The sequence below is a fragment of the Gobio gobio genome (genome assembly GCF_949357685.1).
Source record: "Gobio gobio genome assembly, chromosome: 10".
Taxonomy (NCBI): domain Eukaryota; kingdom Metazoa; phylum Chordata; class Actinopteri; order Cypriniformes; family Gobionidae; genus Gobio; species Gobio gobio.
The window spans coordinates 8,197,518-8,221,448 of NC_137116.1; the positions used below are offsets into that span (position 1 = coordinate 8,197,518).

General features: G+C 43.1%; 1 protein-coding gene across 1 annotated transcript in view; it reads left to right on the plus strand.

Annotated features, from left to right (window-relative positions):
* cfap74 (cilia and flagella associated protein 74) overlaps positions 1–18,131 on the plus strand; it is a gene marked incomplete at both ends in the record, with an annotated part of 80,539 nt that extends 62,408 nt beyond the window's left edge. Inside the window, 6 exons of the mRNA XM_079827412.1 lie at positions 6,136–6,247; positions 10,316–10,470; positions 13,433–13,562; positions 15,011–15,153; positions 15,257–15,391; positions 18,024–18,131. Coding sequence (XP_079683538.1) covers positions 6,136–6,247; positions 10,316–10,470; positions 13,433–13,562; positions 15,011–15,153; positions 15,257–15,391; positions 18,024–18,131 — 783 coding nt within the window. The remainder of the gene's footprint in view (positions 1–6,135; positions 6,248–10,315; positions 10,471–13,432; positions 13,563–15,010; positions 15,154–15,256; positions 15,392–18,023) is intronic.
* Between the last annotated feature and the right edge of the window lie 5,800 nt (positions 18,132–23,931).

Consider the following 23,931-nt stretch of genomic DNA (forward strand, 5'->3'; position numbering starts at 1 on the left):
CGAGTCTGTGTTCCTTAAAGTGTGTGTCATCAGTAGATCACGCACAGAACTTTACAATCCGATCGGCGCTTTTATGGGATTTGCCCTGTTTAGTAAATCTGGCCCAAAGTGTTGTTTTCTGAAAGAATGATCAATTTAGTGAGTTTATGCTTAAAACAAGAACAAAAATATCTGCCAATATAGAAAGAAAAATCAACTTAATTCAAAGGGAAAACAAGATTATTTTTCTGACCCCACTGACAGATATTTTTTCTTGTTTTAAGCAAAAACTCACTTAATTTGGATACATATTTCATTATCTTAAATAATTCTGCTTCTTGAGTAGCCTAAATGTATCTTGATTTAAGAATTTTTTGATACCTGTAATGAAAAACAAGACAAAATACTAAATAATAAAAGATTTTTTTGCAGTGTATGTAATGCATGTACAGTTATCAAATTATACTAAAATGTCAAAAAACGTCTCGGTTACGGATGTAACCCTCGTTCCCTGGGGAGGGAACGGAGACGTAACGTTAGTGACTAACGAATGGGGGTTTCGCTTATAAGCCTATCATCTTCGAGATCTTAGAAAACGCCCAATGGCAGTGCCAATGCCATGGGCATGCGGAATTTGCATACGTAACTCCGCCCCACTGCGTGGGTATAAATGGGAAGTACGTGGCAATATCGCATTACGTTACCTGCTGAGGAGCCAAGACTTAACCGTTCCAGCAGCACAGCGGATGTGGCAAAGGAACGTTACGTCTCCGTTCCCTCCTCAGGGAACGAGAGTTACATCCGTAACCGAGACGTTCCCTTTCGTTCAGTCACTACGACGTAACGTTAGTGACTAAAGAATGGGGGTCCCAATATAATCACGCCACTCAGCTGTCTTCCAGTGCCCTGTGTAAGTGCGAGTGCCCTGTCGTAAGGCTAGTACGGACGAAGGAATACCAAGGTACACTGGGAAGCATATTCCAGTGAGGATATGCCAAAATGCCTACCCGTAGGGAGGACTTGGAGAGTACACATATGAGAACTCTGGGGTACCAGCCGAAGGTGGATTTTTAACCCCAGGAGAGGCAGGGACTTGCCAAGGGAAAGACACCTGCTCACTGAGGAGGCTTACGGTGGAAATACACATGTGGGGGTCGCCAGAGGGGAACCATGCACACGGGGCACCTGGCCGAACACGAGGGTCTGGGCTCAAGAGAGGGCAGACTGAACTGGCGTCGGCGTAGACAGTGCTGGTGGAACTCAGGGCTTTCGGGAAGCTCACCTGAGGAGAATAATCGCACGTATCCAGTCCGTGGAGTGGAATGGCGAGCAAGCAAAGACATCTGAGCCTGGTCCATTACCGGCCACTAGTAGAGACGAGTACATAGTCGGACACGGGCTCCACTCGGAGATTGTAGAATCTGGCGAATGTGTTGGGTGTCGCCCAGCCTGCAGCTCTGCAGATGTCTGTTAGCGAGGAGGCCTACCCTCTTGATGGAGGCCAATGCAGTCAGTAGCGCTGTCTTCATAGACACAAACTTAATATCGACCGACTGCAAAGGCTCAAAGGGGGACCTCTGCAGAGCATCCAAAACTACTGAGAGGTCCCAAGAGGGTACGAGGGGAGAGCGAGGAGGATTTAGTCTCCTGGCTCCCCTCAGGAACTGGATGACCAGGTCGTGCTGACTTACCTTTTTGTTCTCCAAGAGGTCGTGGTAGGCAGATATTGCGGCCACGTAAACTTTAAGGGTGGAGGGAGACAGCCTTCGCTCCAACCCTTCTTGGAGGAAACGAGAGCACAGACCCGATCGGGCATTTCCAGGGGTCTTCTTGGCGGGAAGAACACCAGGTGATGAAGAGGTTCCACTTCAACGCATAGGCATGCCGAGTGGACTCTGCCCTAGCAGAAGTGATGGTAGCCACCACCGTAGGTGGTAGGGTACTCAAACCTGCCGCGTCCCGTCCAGGAGCCACAACTGGAGGTTCCAAAGATCAGGACGCGGGTACCAAAGGGTGCCCCGTCTCTGAGTAAGGAGGTCGCTTCTCAGAGGAATAGGCCAGGGAGGGGCTGTCGCAAGGAGTAAGAGTTAGGGGAACCAGGTCCGGCCGTGCCAGGGAGGGGCGACCAGAAGGACCTGCTCCTTGTCCTCCCTGATCTTGCACAAGAGCTGTGCGAGAAGGCTCACTGGGGGGAACGCATATTTGCGTAGGCTCTGCGGCCAGCTGTGCGCCAGTGCATCCGTGCCGAGCGTGCCCTCGGTCAGGGAATAAAACGGGCTGCAATGGGAAGAGTCGTGGGAGGCAAACAGATCTACCTGTGGGTCGCCGAACTGTTCCCAAATCAGCTGGACCGTCTGGGGATGGAGTCTCCATTCTCCCGGAAGTTGCTGAAGCCGTGAGAGCTCGTCGGCTGCACAGTTCAGGACTCCCAGAATATGGACAGCACGAAGGGACCTCAGGTGCTTCTGACTCCATAGAACGAGATGGCGGGCGAGTTGAGACATACGGCGGGAGCGTAGACCGCCCTGGTGGTTGATGGTTGACGCTACAACGGCCGTGTTGTCTGTCCTGACCAGTACATGTTAACCCTTGGGCAACGCCCGGAAGCGGTGCAGGGCGAACCGTACTGCCAGCAACTCGAGGCAATTGACATGCAGAAGGCACTGGGGTCCTGTCCAGGAGCCTGCGGCTGCTTGTCCATTGCACATGGCACCCCAACCTGTAGCAGAGGCATCCGTCGATACGACAACATGCCTAGAAATTCGCTCTAAGGGCACACCGGCCCGTAGAAAGTTGAGGTTCGACCACGGGGTGAGTGTCTGAAGGCAGGCCCGAGTCACTTGAACAGAGCGTTCGACTGGGGGGACCCCAGTGTACCCTTTGACCGGCTCCATCGAGGGCGGAGAAGGCGGAGGAGATCGCCGAGCGGTCACGGGAAGACAACGGGTTCTTCCAGGGCCGCGCAACCCCCTCATGCACCTCAGGGAAGAAAGGTATTGGAGGGGTGCCCAGACGGGTGTCCGGACACGCTGCCCCCAAAAACCAAACGTCCAACCGCGAGCGCTCAGGTCGGGGCGGAGGGTTCCACTCCAACCCAAGCGTTGCGGCTGCCCGAGATAGCATGGCTGTCAATTCTGGGTCCGACTCGGGCAATGCTGGCACACCCAAAGGCAGCAGCACAGCCGAATCATCATCCTCAGATGACTCCAGCCCACCTTGCGATGCGGCGATCGACACTTCCTCGTCCTCCGCGGCGCCAAACGCGACAGTCGGGACAGCAGGAGCCGGCCCCGATGTACACGCCTGAACGCTCGGCTGGTTCGGTGCATTAGAGGGGGGTGTGGGCCGAGGCGGAGATTCCATACCGTCACCCTCAGGTCACCCTGGCCACCAGCCAAAGTGCCGCCTCTTGTGGAGACCGCAGATTGGGGTGTGGCAGAGGGGACTCTCGCTCCGGCATCAGCACAGAGGTCACGGAGTATCGACCGTAACACTGAGATGATCATGTTCCCGCAGAGGGAACATGAATCATCCACGAGCGCTGCCTGAGCGTGCTGAAAGCCCAAACACGTCACACAGCGCTTGTGCCTATCAGAAGGCTGAAGAGACCGACCACACCCAGAAGTGCACGGGCGAGACATCCTGAAAAGGACGTGCCACGTGCAAGCTCTTTTTGTGAGAGGAAACTTCGCAGTCGATGCCGAAGTGCCCAGGGAAACACAGACCAGCTGGATGCAGACCACTGCACAGATCAGCAGGCAGGAAGTATGCGATCACTGGAACGCGCCGTCACACCAACACCGCCTGGAAAGCTGCTCGTCTCGAAGAAGCTGACAGAGTCTCAGAAGGCTGTAGGAGTGAAGAGGTAGGTACTCTTGGCTCCGAAGCAGAAACGTAATGCGATATTGCCACGTACTTCCTATTTATACCCACGCAGTGGGGCGGAGTTACGTATGCAAATTCTGCATGCCCATGGAATTGGCACTGCCATTGGGCATTTTCTAAGATCTCGAAGATGATTGGCTTCTAAGCGAAACCCCCATTTGTTAGTCACTAACGTTACGTCGTAGTGACTGAACGAAAGGGAACAAATGTACCTTTAAGGGTACAAAAGCTTGTCACTATACATTTAAACAGACATCTTTGTCCCTTATTTACCCCTTAAAGTCTAAGGGTGCATTCACACTTGTAGTTTGGTTTGTTTGGTCCGGACCAAAAAACAAAAACAAAACATATAGTCCTGGTCCGCTTAGCATTCACACTGGCATTTTTAACAGCAAACTTAAAGTTACCGAATCAAAGGCATAGGGATACGGTCACAACCTGATTGGTCAGCTTTTATGATGTATATATTTCGGGACGGAGCTTGCTTACCGAACATTCAAAACAATGCTGTGCTTTACCTCCTCGTTGCTCCGCGTTTGCCCTCTACTCATTTTGGACACACCGATCTTTCCGCATCGTCAAATCAGCTGACTAGTAGCGTCGCATCTTGTGACATCCCGTCCTGTTTTTGGTTTGTTTACATGTCTTTGGTCCGTGTTGCGTTCATATATCAATCAAACCGCACCAGAGTTAGTTTGGAAGCAGACCGAGACCCATCTTTTTAGCTGTCTTGGTCTGCTTGTTTGGTGGCACCAGGGTTCGGAAGGCAGCATTCACATATGTTCAAATGAACCGCAGTAACTGAGCAATCGCACCAGGGTTCGCTTTAATCGAACCAAACATGACAAGTGTGAGTACACCCTAAGGGTGCTTTCACACTTGGTTCAATTGCCTGGACCGAACCTGAGTCTGATTGCTACCCCCTCCTCCTGCCCCTGCTGGACTGTGTTCATATTATATTATTTGGGTCCGTACCGGGGTGCGTTTGCGTCATCAAAGCGTCATCTGTTTACCCCGTTGCTTGGTAACAATGGTGAGCGAGAAGGGAAAATGCATAGCGTTGCACACCTCACTTTTATATTTTTGTTTTTGAACCGTTGGTTTTGTTACCAAAGCTTCAGTACGTAATGGCCCTTGCATCTATCTGCCGTGAATGTACTGCAATGCTCTAAAGAACACTGAAGACGAGCAGAAATTAGATTTACAGGTCTGCTTGCAATACATAAGTAATGCTCGTCAGCAAAATGAGTGAAAGTCACACAAACACACATTTTTATCAAATCATACGTCATTAATAGCAGTTCACTTCCGTGATTTAGTACGATTGCGTTCACATCAGAGCGAACCGTACAGGAGTTTACATGAACCAAACCCCAGACCACCTACGGTTTGTGGGTGCGCACCCGAGTTCAGAAGACAGCGTTCACATCATCCAAACGAACTGAACTCTGACGTCAATCGAACCCAGGTGTGCACCAAAAGTGCTAGTGTGCTAGCACCCTAATAGTAGTGCCTTAAAGGGATAGTTCACCCAAAAATGAGATTAAAGCTTGGTATACATACTCCATAAGAACAAAGAAATTAGTTTGTTTTCTCAAGGTGGCAAGAACAAGAACAAAGTTCGTTCTGGCCAGGACATTCCATGCTTCACGTGAAAAGCTAATTTTCATTTTTGGGTGAAATAACCCTTTAAGGGCATATATTACTAAACTAAGGTACTAATATGCACCTTTTTGGGTTAGATAAGGTTCGAAATGTGGTCCTTTAAAGGTACTGCCCTGCCTAAGGTACTATTTTATAGTGTCACGTCATGCTGCAGTTGAACACTAGAGGTCACTCTCACTATAGATTCAGTTCTGATGATTGTGTTTGTGTGGTTTCACATGGCCTTTCTTGTATATTGTGATGGGTTCCTGGTTTTATTCCCTATGGAGTATATATTACTGCTTGTGTAGTGATTGAGAGATTAAACTTGTAAAATCTCCAGTCACCACTGTGACCTTGAGCGAACCCTAGGACTGTAATGTACTGTAAGTCACACTACACACAATCATCTGCTAAATGTATGAGCGCGTAAGCTAACCAAAGTCTTGTGTCTTTACTGTATCTGTTATTGGACTTATTGCTATACACTACCGTTCAAACGTTAGTCAAAAAATTCAAGAAATGAATAGCTAAGCTGAGTTTTCAGCATCATCACTCCAGTCTTCAGTGTCCCATGATCCTTCAGAAATCACTGTGTGTGTGTTAATGAGCTGATGGTGTGTTTAGCTGCAGAACGCCTCCTCACTGGATGTGCGGTTCAGTGTGCTGTTAGAAAGCCAGCGTCTCCCGGAGCCGGGCGAGCGGATTCTGCCTGTCATGGACTCCACAGCACATGTGGGTGAGTTACTTCCTGTGGAAAATAAGCATGTGACCAGAGATTCTGCCCATAAAAAACATGTTTTTTAGAGAGAGGTTCACCCAAAACTGTGGATTTTGTCATCATTTAATCCCGTGAGTTCTAAACTTTCTGTCTTCTGTGCAACACAAAAGGGAATGTTTAGCAGAATGTTGATGCTTCTCTGTTTAATTCAAGCAAAATATTAGGGGCCGTTAAGCTCCCAAAAAGCCAAAAAAATAACCTCCATGAAAGTGTCACCCAGCGAACAGAAAACGTTCTGGCACGGTTCTCTCAAAGTTATGAACAAACGTTCTTCCAGTAACATTGATAGAACGTTCATTCAACGTTATCTGGTCTTTAATAATGTTCTCAAAACACTAATTTCATTCGTATAACCAAGACGTTTTAAAAAAACTGGATGTTTTGAATGTTCATGGAACATGCAGAAATAATGTTTTCATAACTTAATGGGAACGTTGTTAGAATGTATTTTTATCAGCTGGGATAACAGTTGTCCGTATGACTCATACCCTGTATTATGTGTCTTCTAAAGGCACACCTTAAGAAAAAATTTGCTTTTCATTACTCGCATAGTGTATGAATGCAGAAAAAAAAAAAATATGTTTATTGAACATTAATGGAGCATTAATGAATGTTAATAAATGTACAGTATGAGGTGGCGAGTGGGGGCCTTTACCCCACAGACACACAAATACTTCAGCTAAAAGGTTTCTAATAATGTTAAAGTTAATACTTGATCAAAACAATCGCTTTAGCAAACTATTTCATTTTTATTTTGATAAATAAAATAACTCACTTTTGTTCAGTAAATTTATTTTACAGTATGCTGTCATTAAAGGGATAGTTCACCCAAAAATGAAAATTAGCCCATGATTTACACACCCTCAAGTCATCCGAGGTGTATATGACATTCTTCTTTCAGACGAATACAATCAGAGTTATATTACAAAAATCCAGGCTAATCCAAGCATTATAATAGCAGTAATCGTTGCTCTGTTTTTGAAGTCCAAAAAAAATGCATCTGTCCGTCAAATAACTGCTCCACACGGCTCTGGGGTGTTAATTAAGGCCTTCTGAAGCGAATCGATGCATTTGTGAAAGAAAAATATCCATATTTAAAACTTTATAAAGTAAAGTTTCGGCCGACCGCCTTCCATATTCAAATTATGAAAAAGTGTTGAAAGTGCCTCTGCCGATCGAAAGACAAACGTGACCAGGGGCACGTTCAAAGCTCAAACCGGTGCGCAACGTTTTGCTACGGTTTCCGGTTGAACGTCATGTTTCCTGCAAACGGTGTGTAACGGTGTGCAACATGTTTGAGATGCGTTTTTTCTCGTTTGGTGGGTGTGTCAAATATGTCAGCCCAATCAGCAGCAACATGTATATAAAGCACGCGGTATTAAAGAGACAGCTCACACAATGGGTCAAAGTAAAGATGTTTACAAATGTGTCCGCTGCAGCTCAGTATGTATACGCAACAATTGAAGATATTAGAAGACATGATTGTCGTAAGAGTTTTATAGTAATATATATATATATATATATATATGTGTGTTATATGTGGCAGTGATTGCATGTATTTTGCATTATTAAACACGTATTTATATCGATTTCATCAGGCTCCGAAAATTCCTAAAAAAAAACACAAAGAATGGCCTTCTCAGCTGCCATAGTTACAACTCTTGCGTCAACAGAACAGGGTGTTCAACGCTGCACCGTTTCCGTTTAAAAAACATTTTGCAGCGTTTTGTCGGGGCTGAACGCAGCCCAGGTATGCTCGTCATGACGTCATGTACGCATCTTGAATTGTGAGAAGGCACTTTCAACACTTTTCCATGGAAGGCGATCGGCTGGAACTTTACTTTATAAAGTTTTAAATATGGATATTTTTCATACACAAACGCATCAATTCGCTTCAGAAGGCCTTTATTAACACCCCGGAACCGTGTGGAGCACGTTATTCGACGGAGACAGGTGCATTTTTTATGGACTTCAAAAACAGAGCAACAATCACTGCTATTATAAAGTTGGATTAGCCAGAACTTTTGTAATATAACTCTGATTAATATAACTCTGAGTATTCGTCTGAAAGAAGAATGTAATATACACCTAGGATAACTTGAGGGTGAGTAAACCATGGGCTAATTGTAATTTTTGGGTAAACTATACCTTTAAATGGAGTGGAAAACTCTTTTTTTTTTTTTTTAATAGGCTCATTTTCAAGTCCTCTAGAGTTAAACAGTTGATTTTTTACTTTTTTCCGAATCCATTCAGCCGATCTCCGGGTCTGGCAGTAGCACTTTTAGCATAGCTTAGCATAGATCATTGAATCTGATTAGACTGTTAGCATCTTGCTCAAAAAAATTTATATTTAAAAAAGTTTCGATATTTTTCCTATTTAAAACTTGACTCTTCTGTAGTTACATCGTGTAATAAGACCGACGGAAAATGAAAAGTTGCGATTTTGGGTGCAGCAGGCGCAATGATATTACGCAGCGCCGGAAAATATTCTAACTTCCGTCAACATAACCAATGTGACAACCTGCTTGCACAGGCAGCTGCTGGGGACTATTTTCAGGCGCTGCGTAATATCATTGCGCCGCTGCACCCATGGTACGGCAGCAAAGTTCCTTGATAATCGCAACGTTTCATTTTCTGTCGGTCTTAGTACACAATGTAACTACAGAAGAGTCAAGTTTTAAATAGGAAAAATATCGAAACTCTGGTCATTTTTTGGAGCGAGACGTCTAATCAGATTCAATGATCCATGCTAAGCTATGCTAAAAGTGCTACCGCCAGACCCGGAGATCGGCTGAATGGATTCGAAAACGGTAAAACTCAACTGTTTAACTCTAGGAGAGTTGGAAAACGAGCCTATTTTCAAAAAAAGTGGAGTGTTCCTTTAAAATATGTTAATATAGAAATATAGAAACAAAATATTTTTAAAAAGCAAAGATTTTGAAAGCATTGAATGAGATCCCATAATAATTGAATACAGATTTACAGTAGTAATAATAAATTATAGTTTATTATATGAAATTATTAATGTCATAGTTTTAAATATGATGGTTTCATTATAAATATGGTGATTATCTCTAAGGTGGATACCCAACTTAATATATAATATTTGCCACCTGAATCTAACCATGTCAACAAATGGAAATGTCAGCGGCTGTTTATTGTCATGTTAATTATAGTATAATTATATATACACTCACCTAAAGGATTATTAGGAACACCTGTTCAATTTCTCATTATATGCAATTATCTAATCAACCAATCACATGGCAGTTGCTTCAATGCATTTAGGGGTGTGGTCCTGGTCAAGACAATCTCCTGAACTCCAAACTGAATGTCAGAATGGGAAAGAAAGGGGATTTAAGCAATTTTGAGCGTGGCATGGTTGTTGGTGCCAGACGGGCCGGTCTGAGTATTTCACAATCTGCTCAGTTACTGGGATTTTCACGCACAACCATTTCTAGGGTTTACAAAGAATGGTGTGAAAAGGGAAAAACATCCAGTATGCGGCAGTCCTGTGGGCGAAAATGGACATCTTCACCCTTTATTTAAATATTATTAAACAAGATTTTAAGCATATTGCATAGTTGAACTTGGAGTCAATTGTTTTTTGTTTTTTTGTGAAAATGCAAAGAAACATGCCAAATTGTGCTGACAATTCATCCAGGCGGAAGTTACGAACACATGCAAAAAACAAGAGAGAATTAATTGTAGTCAATGAATGTTTTTTCCTGTCAGCTTTTTGTTTTTCTATGCATTTTGTTTGCATAGTAAAATAAAAACCTGTAATAAAAGCTGTAGTTTGCCATTTTCTGTATTGTTCTTAACTTATATTTAAAATATTTAAAAAATATAAAAAATGTTCCTCATATTTTGATGGTTAAATCGAACTTGTAGGGTCATTAAAAACGAAACCCCAAACCAACGCCTCCGCAGTCCTGACATCACTTTTGTCGGCTATTGTACATGACAGTTCTGCCCAAATGTGTGAAATGATCCGTTAATATCCTCATGTGTCCATCCTCTCAGGTGCTCAGAACCACAGCGGGCTGAGTGTGTTCCGCGTGTGTCCATCAGGAGGAGCTGTTCCTGCGGCTGCCGCTGTTGACATCACTGTGTCCTTCCATCCTGATCATGAGAGTCTCAATTACAGGGACCTTCTCACAGTGCAGCTCATCAACAGAGTTAGGGCCTTCATCTCCACATCAATACAAACTACAATCAGGATGGGGCATTCACTTTTCGCAAAAATGCAAAAAGTTGCATATATACGTTTGCATCTTATATATACATACACTGTAAAAAAAAAAAATGAAACTTTTTCAAGTAACCGAATTACATTTCTGTGAATTGATGCAATTTAATTCACATTCATTCAATTTGGCCATCTAATAAATTTAGATGTGATCAGTCACTAGAACATTTTCAATTGGAGACAAGATTTTTTTTTTTACAGTGTATATATTCTGTTGATTTTCTGCATTATTTAAATATGCAACAAACAAAAAAAAAAACATGCATAAAACAAGATAAATTTGTCTCTTTTAATTTATTCAATTGGCAATTTTAATGGCTCAAAGAAAAATCTTTACATTTTATTAGATTGATGCAAGAAATTTTGCTAATATTGTTACTATATAGCATTTCTTGTCAAGGGCCGATCGGAGAAAAATCGTCACCTCATTCGTTAACATTAATGCATTAGCTAACATGAACTAACAATGAACAATATAATCTTACAGCATTTATTTATCTTTGTTAACATTGTTCATTGTTTGTTCATGTTAGTTCACAGTGCATTAACAATTGTTGACAAATACAACTTTTAGATTTAAAAAATGCATTAGTAAATGTTGAAATTACCATTGACTAAGATTAACAGATGCTGTAGAAGTATTGCTCATTGTTAGCTCATGATAACTAAGGTAGTTAGCTAATATTAATAAATTAGACTTTATTGTAAAGCGTTGTCAATTATGCACATTTGGCTAGTGTTCATTTCCCTCCCTCTTGACAATATAATTATGAAATATGATTCTTAACACTCTGGTGTTGTTTGGTCATTTTAGGAAAAACATTTTTTTATGTTATTTTTTAAAACCGCCACTTCATTAGAATGGTAGAAAACTGTGTGACTTTTGAGGCAGTCGCTATGTGACCACACACACAAAAAAAAAGTGGACTTGATTCTACACACTTGTGTTGTTCGCTATCAGAAATGACCACCATAGAAAATATGAAAAAAGAGAGCAATTTTGGGAGGAGGTACGAACAACAAATCAGCAACGATGCTGAAAAAAGCACACCGCAGTGAAGGGGCGACAGTCTAAAATAGACACACACCACACAATATGGCAAAACTGAGCCAGAAGACTCTAATAAGAGGATGAAATCAGATCAGACACAGAATGATTAAGCTCTGATAAAGAATTCCTTTTCAATTTGTATGTAACAAAATGTATTTCTCTACAAAATATCTAAACTTGATAAAAAAGTAGTGTCTAAATATATATCTAAATACACAACCTAATAAAAGTAATGTCTAGAATTGACAAGCCTCTTTTAATATAGCTATACAGGAATCTACATCACGGCATTACAGATGTTTTTATGTTTATGTTTTATGTTATGTTTATGTTTTTACTTCCACCAGATGACACTAATCTGCCTTCAAAAATTGGATAGGGTCCTATCACACACCGGGCGCAATGTGACGCTAGGCGTGACACAAGTGTTTTCTGCTAGTTACAGCCCGACACAGTTCTCATTTTCACGTCCAGCTCCACGTTGTTTAAATAGTAAATGGACTGGCGCATCTGTTCGCCCATGGGTGTGCTGGTCTGAAAACCAGGGCTGCGTCCGAAAACCTAGGCAGCTGACCGTTGCCTCGCTGCCTTATTCGACAATGACTTGTAAGGCAGAGTTTGTGCAGGAAGGCACCTCACAAAACTAATTTCAGACAGACTTCTTAGGCAGTGTAATGATCTACAGCAAAATAGAGAGAGCTTTGGTGAGAACTAAACAAATATTGAATTACTACATTAGTAATTTCTCGCTAGAAATGACATCAGAAGTGGAAAATGTTGGTCAAAAACGTACATTTACACACAAACTGACCAGCAAACGCAACTTTCGGACGCCATCTTTTTTGGAACGCACAGGATTGTGGGATATCAAAGGCAGCGAAGAATACAAATATGCTGCCTTCAAAAATCGATCAGATTAAGGTCTCTCAGGAGACAGGAAGTGAAGCTAACATTAGATTTGGACGTGCCTTGATGCCTTCCTACCTTGAAATCCAGGTTTCGGACGCAGACCAGGTGTGTTCAGGCGCATTGTTATATTGAGGAACTGAAAACGACTGCGCCATTGACCAACACAAACCTGCTCTAAAGTCAACAGCGCAGTGTTATTTAAAGGGCGTGTTAGTAATATGAGCCTATAGGCGGTGCATATCGCGCGTACACTCTGCTTATTACACACACAGGGATGCGCAGCTGCACACACACATTTAAATTTTAAAATAAAAGGATTCCTCTCTGGAGAAGCGTTCAGTCTTTCCTCCATGTAAATAGTGATTCCGCCATGGTGCGAGCACAACTGGCTTTTAAAGGGAAAGGGAGATGAGACTCTTATTGCACGTTACGCCCAAAACACACCCATGACTCATTAAGAGACTAGAGACAACCCTTTTGGACCGTGTGCCTGGCGCGCCGACCATTTTTTCCGTCGATAACCAGCAAAAGTGGATTCGGACATGACCTAAGTGTACCTGCGCCATTAACTCAGATCGGTAAGATAGGGCCCCTTGTCTCTATTTTAACATGAAATAGAGCTTTTAATTGAAAGATTTTTTAAATTATTTTCAATTGGGAATTTTTTTTATTATTGCATAGACATTAATTAGTAACATACATTTTTTTCAAAATAAAAAAGTATTGAAAAAAAAAATATATGACATTGATTTTACTGAAAATAAAATAAGTTACATTTCAGGTGTTTGGTCACTTTTGACCGCGATCAACACAAGTGTGACTCCCAAATGAACAACACCAGAGGGTTAAAGCCCGTTTAGTTTTGTATTGTGCATCATACACAGCAGTTCTGATGTTTTGACTAAAATAATTGTGTGTTTGTGAATGTTAGCAAACGGTGTGTGTGCTGGAGCTCAGGGGCTCTTCCTGTCAACACAATATGTTTGTCTGTGGTGGGGATCCAGTGGACGCCTGCTCTGAGTCTGTCATCCCATCACATATATACACATCAGGACATCAAGGTACTTTCTTCTCTTGTTGTTGTTTTAATGTAGTCATCTAACTATATTTATTACACTATATTGCCAAAAGTATTGGGACACCCCTCCAAATCATTGAATTCAGGTGTTCAATCACTTCCATGGCCACAGGTGTATAAAATCAAGCACTAGGCATGCAGACGCTTCTAAAAACGTTTGTGAAAGAATGTGTCGCTCTCAGGAGCTCAGTGAATTCAAGCGTGATACTGTGATAGGTTGCCACCTGTGCAATAAGTCCATTCCTGATATTTCCTCATTACTAAATATTCCACTGTCAACTGTTAGTGGTATTATAACAAAGGGGAAGCAATTGGGAACAACAGCAACTCAGCCACGAAGGGCTAGGCCACGTAAAATCACAGAGCGGGGTCAGCGCATGCTGAGGAGAAAAGTGCTCAAAAGTTGCCGCCTTTCTGCAGAGTCAATAGCTACAGACCTCCAAACTTCGTGTAGCCTTCAGATTAGCTCAAGAACAGTGTGTAGAGCTTCATGGAATGGGTTTCCATGGCCGAGCAGCTGCATCCAAGCCTTACATCACCAAGTGCAATGCAAAGCGTAGGATGCAGTGGGGTAAAGCACGCCGCCACTGGACTCTAGAGCAGTGGAGATGTGTTCTCTGAAGTGACCAATCACGCTTCTCTGTCACGCTTCCCATGGACGAGTCTGGGTTTGGTGGTTGCCAGGAGAACGGTACTTGCCTGACTGCATTGGGCTAAGTGTAAAGTTTGGTGGAGGGGGATTATGGTATGGGGGTTGTTTTTCAGGGGTTGGGCTTGACCCTTAAGTTCCAGTGAAAGGAACTCTTAATGCTTCAGCATAACAAGACCACCAGCAAGGTCCATAAAGACATGGATGAGCGAGTTTGGTGTGGAGGAATTTGACTGGCCTGCACAGAGTCCTGACCTCAACCCGATAGAACAGCTTTGGGATGAATTAGAGCAGAGACTGCGAGCCAGGCCTTCTCGTCCAACATCAGTGCCTGACCTCACAAATGCACTTCTAGAAGAATGGTCAAAAATTCCCATAAACACACTCCTAAACATTTTTGGAAAACCTTCCCAGAAGAGTTGAAGCTGTTATAGCTGCAAAGGCTGGGCCAACTCCATATGAAACCCTACGGATTAAGAATGGGATGTCACTAAAGTTCATGGGCATGTAAAAGCAGGCGTCCCAAAACTTTTGGTAATATAGTGTATGTGTAACTTATGTAAAGCCTAAAGGTGATGTGCGTACTTTCTGCGCAGTGTTATGTAGCCAGACGAATGTTAACAAATGAGAAGTCTTATGTCTCTTAATTATTATCTCAATCACTCTCCCCTTCTCTCATTGGTTAGATATTCATGTGATCATTGCCCAGACTCACATCACTGGTAGAATGCATTGAAAGCACTTTTTTGAGCTGTTATCCCTGATTTTCATATCTTTGCCAGCGTTTCACAAACCTACACATTATGTAGACAACAAGAGTTTGCTGGTGACTTTTAGCAGTGAATATCAAGAGGGCAAAGCGATCGCAGCCACACGCAAACTCCATGTGGGATGTGTCCTCGGCTCAAAACCGGCCACAAAAAAAGTAAGTAAACAGCTCAGCACGGTATCATCCGATGACATAATCTGATCGGTCAGTGACATGTTTGAGGTGGTTCATGCTGAGAAACCCTCTCTTCTGCTCTCAGACGCTCGAGTATATCTGGGAGAATCTGACTCCTGTCGAGCAGCAGGGCTTCAGAGTGACACCCATGCAGGGAAGTGTGGATGCAGGACATAGACGTCCTATCACCATCACCTGGATGCCATCTAGTGGTCTCGCTGTGAGTGTTCAAATCAGAACTCTTTTGTATAATCGCGATTTACATTCTTAGTGCATAACCTAACACTTTTATTCGTGCTATACTTCAGTGACGTAAAACATTGATATAATATTGTGTGTAATATGAGCTGTCATGCCCATGTAGGAGGGGACGTTCTCGCAACCTTGCGCAACGTTCCCTAAAAGTTATCTAAAGGTGACGAAAATCCCAAACCTTTACAGAACATTAGGGACATTCCTAAAACTTCCTCTTTTAGTTATGAAAGTGCTGCAGTTCAAGGTTCCTGATATGACTTTAGGGGGACGTTCCATTTTTATTATTTTATGATCACACAGCAACATTACAAAGAGGACATTTGAGACACTAACAGAAAGCAACTTTTGTGAAACTCTGTGTTTTACTGACCCTCATTTGCAAAGCACTGTACATAGATTCACACAAACATGTTCTGAAAGCATTCAGTAAATGTGATGGAAGGACCTAAATAGGACCAAAAAATAACATTCTAGGTTGGTCCCCTAAAGGTCCTGCAAACATTATGGGAATGTAGTGTAGATACCTAGAGGGAACATCCTATAGTAATGGTCCAATAAACATTCCCAGAACGTTCTGAATGTTCCCTGAATATCCGCCAAATAATGTCCCCCAACCCTTAAAATAACTTGACCGTAACATCATGACCGTCTCAGAACGTTCTGAGAACATTAACATGCGACGTCCTTGACACCAGCGGGACGTTCTGAGAACGTTCTGGGAACATCAAATTTCCAAATAAAATATGATCCCCTAAACATTCTGAGAACGTCCTGAATGTTCCCTGAAGGTCCGCCAAATGACGTCCCCCAACCCTTAAAAGAACTCCACATGGTGATTGTCTCAGAACGTTCTGGGAACCTTACCAGGCGACGTTCCTTGACACCAGCGGGACGTTCTGGGAACATTATATTTCCAAATAAAATATGGTCCCCTAAACGTACTGAGAACGTCCTGAATATTTCCTGAAGGTCCGCCAAATGACGTCCCCCAACCCTTAAAAGAACCCCTCATCATGACTGTCTCAGAACATTCTGGGAAAGTTACCAGGCAACGTCCTTGACACCAGCGGGACGTTCTGGGAACATCAAATTTCCAAATAAAATATGGTCCCCTAAACCTGGCAAGGACCCCCAAATATGATGAACCTTGTATGAGGGACCCCCTTCCTAAAATCCATCTATATATCAAACAGAGATAATTAGTAAGTGTGACATTATAAATACAACATATTGTTTCCAAACTTAAATTGGCTATACTTAATGTTGGTTGTATAAACTCGAAGAAGAAATTTTCAATTAAAACTTATTTTTATAAGCAACTTTCACAATAAATGTATGTAAGTAGCTTACGAACTGCGTTAAGAATACTGCCTTACAACCCCAGTGCGCAAGATAAAGGAGACTATAGTGAGAAAAACTCGCTTGAAAGATACAAAGCAAACATATACAGTTCTGGAAAGTAGGTTTACGGCAAGAAAGGAGAGAAACGTTTAGATTTAACATGAGATTTAACATTTAACATGAAACAGGTAGAATGTTCGGTAGACTTGATCCATTTTTGCTTCGTCTTTGTATTCTCTGAAATGTTCTGGGGACCCCTTAGAACCTTCTGGAGGACCCCTGGGGGTCCCCGGACCCCAGTTTGAAAACCCCTGCCCTAAACATTCCGAGAACGTCCTGAATGTTCCCTGAAGGTCCCCTTAAAAGAACTCAACATCATGACCGTCTCGGAACGTTACCCATGACGCCCTTGCTTGACCTAGAGGGAATGTCCTATAGTAATGGTCCCCTAAACATTCCGAGAACGTCCTGAATGTTCCCTGAAGTTCCGCCAAATAACGTCCCCCAACCCTTTAAAGAACTCCTCATCATGACCGTCTCAAAACGTTCTGGGAACGTTATCAGGCGACGTCCTTGACACCAGTGGGGAAGATCTGAGAACTTTCTGTGAACATCAAATTTCCAAATAAAATATGGTCGCCTAAACGTTCTAAGGACATCCTGAATGTTCCCTGAAGGTCCGCCAAATGACGTCCCCCAACCCTTAAAAGAACTCAACATCGTGACCGTCTCGGAACGTTCTGGGAACGTTATCAGGTGACGTCCTTGACACCAGTGGGGAAGATCTGAGAACTTTCTGTGAACATCAAATTTCCAAATAAAATATGGTCGCCTAAACGTTCTAAGGACATCCTGAATGTTCCGTGAAGGTCCGCCAAATAATGTCCCCGAACCCTTAAAAGAACTCCTCATCATGACTGTCTCAGAATGTTCTGGGAACATAACATTTCTAGCTGGGTGCCCACTGGAGCCTCCTATAGACGTAGAGGGTGGCACTACAGTAACAACGCAAAGTTATGGGTTTGATTAGCAGGGAATGCGTGAACTGTATACCTTATGTGCAATGTAAGTCGCTTTGGATAAACGTATCTGCCAAATGTATAAATGTAAATGCATTCACCAAATGCTTCAAACTAACCCTGGAACAAAGGGTAACTCAAAAACTGGAATTGCACTGTAGTTTACAATGTAACTGGTGTAGTTTGTGTGTTTTACCCAAGGGTTATCAGTCAGAAGTGTGTGTTTCTGTCTTCCAGCCGAACGCAGTGGTTCAAGCGTGTGCTCTGCTGACCCTCAGAGGAGACGAGACCGCCGTTTACCGCGTCACTCTGATGGCCCATACAGGGAGAAACACAGCCACTTAGAGTTTCATTCAAAAATCTGTGCCATTATTTATTACTATATAACTCACTGTTACTGAACCCTGATATTTGAATCTAGTTGAAGACATCGTTATTGATCTGATATGGTGTTTTTATGCTCCGTGTATATGGTTTCTGAATTGCAATACGCTGTGCAACAATAAATAATGATGTACAAAACATTTGCAAGGATGCCTTTTCTGTCAAAGGAGGAAAGGAGACACTTCTAAAACAAAAAAAAGCAAGAGAACATACTGCATCTGACGTATTCCTTTACAGATATAGCCTATAAAAAGCACTCTCCATCAACATTAGGGCACCAATAACACAGATTAAATGAGGTCTGTACGACTCTAGCACACATGATGTGTGAGTAACAGCCTCAATTTTCTCTGAAGATATCACAATCTCATTCACACTTGAACATGGCACATCAGTTTAAATATTCAGAATGGACCATTTGGGTTCAAATGGCTGACCGTCCCAGCAAATTCAGCCAATGAGCAGATGATCTAATGAAAAAACAAGTCTTCTGTTTAGTTATAAGAGAGAAAAATGTTGAGGAATCAGGTTCAGCTGGGATGGCCCGTCCTCCTCTGGCAACACTCTCATGAGAAGTAAATCCAACTGATGCTCCATGTTTCATGATTGGCTGATTGTTTGTTGCTGATGTTACACTTTCAGATTTTTGTTAATGCTTTCATCAGATTTATACTGTACTAGTACAACATAAAATGCATTTCCCACATTTATTTAACATGGGGAGCACCATATGTCAAACAAAAAGAGAGAGAAAGTATGTTTTACATGTGATTATGTGGAGTGCAGGTGCGAGGTTGTGTTGATGCACAGAGATGCTTAATAGATACTACTTATGCAGAAACGCTTTTTTGTAATATTCTGACATAAATGATAGTGTAACACTGGTGTTTCAGAGAGATCCAATGGCAACATAAACATTTATTTAAACAAAGAAAACAAGAGTAGCAAAGCATTTGTGAAGCCACAACACAAACAACCTTGAGGCGGATGGGCTACAACAGCAGAAGACCCCACCGGGTACCACTCATCTCCACTACAAATAGGAAAAAGAGGCTACAATTTGCACGAGCTCACCAAAATTGGACAGTTGAAGACTGGAAAAATGTTGCCTGGTCTGTTGAGTCTCGATTTCTGTTGAGACATTCAGATGGTAGAGTCAGAATTTGGCGTAAACAGAATGAGAACATGGATCCATCATGCCTTGTTACCACTGTGCAGGCTGGTGGTGGTGGTTTAATGGTGTGGGGGATGTTTTCTTGGCACACTTTAGGCTCCTTAGTGCCAATTGGGCATCGTTTAAATGCCACGGCCTACCTGAGCATTGTTTCTGACCATGTCCATCCCTGCCTTCAGATCAGGAGATGCACAAGCCTACAGTACGTCCAGAGTAAACCTGAAGAGGGGGATCAAAAAGGCCAAGCACTGCTACAAGCTAAAGATAGAGGGTCACTTTTCCAACTCTGACCCTCGACGCATGTGGCAGGGCATTCAGGCCATCAGTGACTACAAACCCCCCCACTCCACCCCCGCAGCCACTGATGTCAACTTCCTGAACGAGCTAAATCACTTTTATGCTCGCTTTGAAAGAGACAACAGAGAAACTGCCACCAAGCTCAAACCCTCAGCTGATCCACCAATCACACTCTCCTCCACAGATTTCTGCAAGTCACTGAGCCGGATCAGCGCGCACAAGGCTGCTGGACCAGACAACATCCCTGGTCGTGTTCTCAGGGCATGTGCGGAGCAGCTCGCTGAGGTTTTTACAGACATTTTCAACCTGTCTCTTGCCCAAGCAGTTGTACCTTCATGCTTTAAACGCACTTCCATTGTGCCAGTGCCAAAACACTCTAACCCGAGGTGCCCTAATGACTACCGCCCTGTAGCACTCACACCCATCGTCATGAAGTGCTTTGAGCGGCTGGTCCTGGAACACCTAAAAGACTCTCTACCATCCACATTGGACTCACACCAGTTTGCCTACCGCAGCAATAGGAGCACAGAGGATGCCGTTTCCATGGCACTGCACTCTGTGCTCACTCACCTGGACAATAAAAACACTTACGCATGCATGCTGTTCAGCTCAGCATTCAACACTGTCATCCCAACCAAGTTAATAGCCAAACTTGGAGACCTGGGCATCAACACTTCAATGTGTAACTGGATTTTGGACTTCCTAACTGACAGACCCCAGAATGTTCGTTCAGGATTCACCTGCTCCACATCCATCACTCTTAACACTGGTGTACCACAGGGCTGTGTGCTAAGCCCGTTTCTCTACTCCCTCTTCACCGCCGACTGCAAGCCTGTGTATGGATCTAATTCCATCGTCAAGTTTGCGGACGACACAACGGTGATTGGTCTCATCAGCAACAACGATGAGACTGCCTATAGGGAGGAGATCCAGCACCTGGCCACATGGTGTACCGAAAATAACCTGCTCCTCAACACCACCAAAACGAAGGAGCTCATCGTGGACTTCAGGAAGGAGTCAAGAGGCACACACGACACCATCCACATCAATGGAATGGCTGTTGAACGTGTCTCCAGTTTCAAGTTCCTGGGGATCCACATCTTGGCAGACATGTCGTGGACGACCAACACCTCCAGCTTGGTCAAGAAGGCTCACCAGCGCCTCTTCTTCCTGAGGACACTGAGGAAGAATCAGCTCTCCTCGGATATCCTGGTGAACTTCTATCACTGCGCAATAGAAAGCATCCTGACCAACTGTGTGACAGTGTGGTATGGGAACTGCTCTGTTGCGGAGCGCAAGGCACTGCAGCGGGTGGTGAAAACTGCCCAGCGCATCACAGGGACTCCACTACCTGCCATCGAGCACATCCAGAGGAAACGCTGTCTGCATCGAGCTCGCAGCATCCTCAAGGACTCCTCTCACCCAGCCCACAGACTGTTTTCTCTCCTGCCCTCCGGCAGGCGTTTCAGGATCCACCGGACCAGGACCAGCAGACTAAAGAACAGTTTTTTCCCCAGAGCTGTCTCTTTACTGAACTCAAACCCCCGTTGATCCACTTCCCTCATATACTGATAACTCTCCTACCTCACATCTGCCTTCACTTTGTTATTTGCACTACCGACTGTTTATCACAGTAACAACTGTTTACTTATGCATCTTGCACTACCATACCGTAACTGGATGATGCTCATTTGCACTGCCGGCTGTTATTTACAGTACCAACTGTTTACATCTGTATTTTTCACCGTACTTCTAACTGTAATATGCAATCACTTTCCACTGCACTTTTACACTTTTTTCGGATAGCTTCTGTCCATAATTTATTGCACTACCTTAATCCACTGCTATATTCCTCATTTTAGCCTAACATATCATTGTATACCTCTATCTGTAAAATTCTGTTTATAGTAATAGCCATCTGTATATTATATTATATTCATAGTACATATCCACCTGTAAATTCTGTTTATAGTAATAACCATCTGTATATTATTCACTGTACATATTCACCTGTAAATTCTGTTTATAGTAATAACCATCTTTCTATTTATAGATATATTTATATATATTCAGTACATATCCATGTCCTGCACTTATGCAAACGTTGTATATCCTGCACTTGCTGCTATTGCACTTCTGGTTAGACCTAAACTGCATTTCGTTGCCTTGTACTTGTACTTGTGTAATGACAATAAAGTTGAATCTAATCTAATCTAATTTATGACCACCATGTACCCATCCTCTGATGGCTACTTCCAGCAGGATAATACACCATGTCACAAAGTTCGAATAATTTCAAATTGGTTTCTTGAACATGACAATGAGTTCACTGTACTAAAATGGCCCCCACAGTCACCAGATCTCAACCCAATAGAGCATCTTTGGGATGTGGTGGAACGGGAGCTTCGTGCCCTGGATGTGCATCCCACAAATCTCCATCAACTGCAAGATGCTATCCTATTAATATGGGCCAACATTTCTAAAGAATGCTTTCAGCACCTTGTTGAATCAATGCCACGTAGAATTAAGGCAGTTCTGAAGGCGAAAGGGGGTCAAACACAGTATTAGTATGGTGTTCCTATAATAATCCTTTTGGTGAGTATATATAACGATCAGGCATAACATTATGAAAGGTGAAGTGAATAACACTGATTATCTCTTCATCACGGCACCTGTTAGTGGGTGGGATATATTAGGCAGCAAGTGAACATTTTGTCCTCAAAGTTGATGTGTTAGAAGCAGGAAAAATGGGCAAGCGTAAGGATTTGAGCGAGTTTGACAAGGGACAAATTTGTGATTTCTAGACGACTGGGTCAGAGCATCTCCAAAACTGCAGCTCTTGTGGGATGTTCCCGGTCTGCAGTGGTCAGTATCTATCAAAAGTGCTCCAAAGAAGGAACAGTGGTGAACCGGCGACAGGGTCATGGGCGGCCAAGGCTCATTGATGCACGTGGGGAGCGAAGGCTGGCCCGTGGGGTCTGATCAAACAGACGAGCTACTGTAGCTTAAAACCTTGGGTCCTGCCATCCATGTGGATGTTACTTTGACACGCACCACCTACCTAAGCATTGTTGCAGACCATGTACACCCTTTCATGGAAACGGTATTCCCTGGTGGCTGTGGCTCTTTCAGCAGATAATGCGCCTGACACAAAGCAAAAATGGTTCAGGAATGTTTTGAGGAGCACAACAACGAGTTTGAGGTGTTGACTTGGCCTCCAAATTCCCCAGATCATAATCCGATCGAGCATCTGTGGGATGTGCTGAACAAACAAGTCCGATCCATGTAGGCCCCCCCTCGCAACTTACAGGACTTAAAGCATCTGCTGCTAACATCTTGGTGCCAGATACCACAGCACACCTTCAGGGGTCTAGTGGAGTTGATGCCTCGACGGGTCAGGGCTGTTTTTGCAGCAAAAGGGGGACCAACACAATTTTAGGATAATAACGGTTTGATTTTGCGTCAATACCATTTTGTTTAGATCAGACAAAAATATAGTTTCAATTTCACAATACCCATTCACATTCAAAGTATAGAGGAAATTAGATGAATTTAAACTGAACTTTGACACGAAAAACAACGTGCCTTGTTCTCATGATTTTAAATAGTTTATTCTATGTCTTCTTTATGGTCAGACTTGACTGTATGTGTAATTCTGGCATCATTGCACATCCAAACTACAAATGCTAAACTTTTGCCAAATAATACTCTTTAATAATACCTAAATGTACACTCTGAAGCAACTGTGTGATGCGATCATGACAATGTGGAGCAAAATCTGGGTTTTCCAGCACCTTGTTGAATTTATATCAATGAAGAAGGCAGTTCTGAAGGTCAAAAGGGGGTCAAACCCGTTAGTACGGTGTGATCATATGTGAATAAAATGTTTTGAAGCTTGGAAATTTAGGTTGCATGGACTTTGAATGGATGGACAAAAATAATGTGGTGATATTAAAAATATTTTCAATTGTGTTCAGAAATTAACGCAAATCCTGGGTTTGTAACGACATGAGAGTGAGTACACCACAAGACTATCCCTTTTCCCGTTTCACAGTTTGTTATTTGTAACATTAGTAGTTGAAGAAGAGCTGACATACTGTAAATCCAGGGTAAAATATGTCTATGTTCCCATAAATAGGTCTTAAACCTGTGCATATCAGACGGTGGAGCTATAGCTGGGATATTGCCCTGAGACTGATCTAATACTGAATGTCAGTATGACATGTTCCAATTTCACAGTACATAAGAGTAATGATGCGGCTCAGCCAATAGGAGCGGTCCATTTGGACA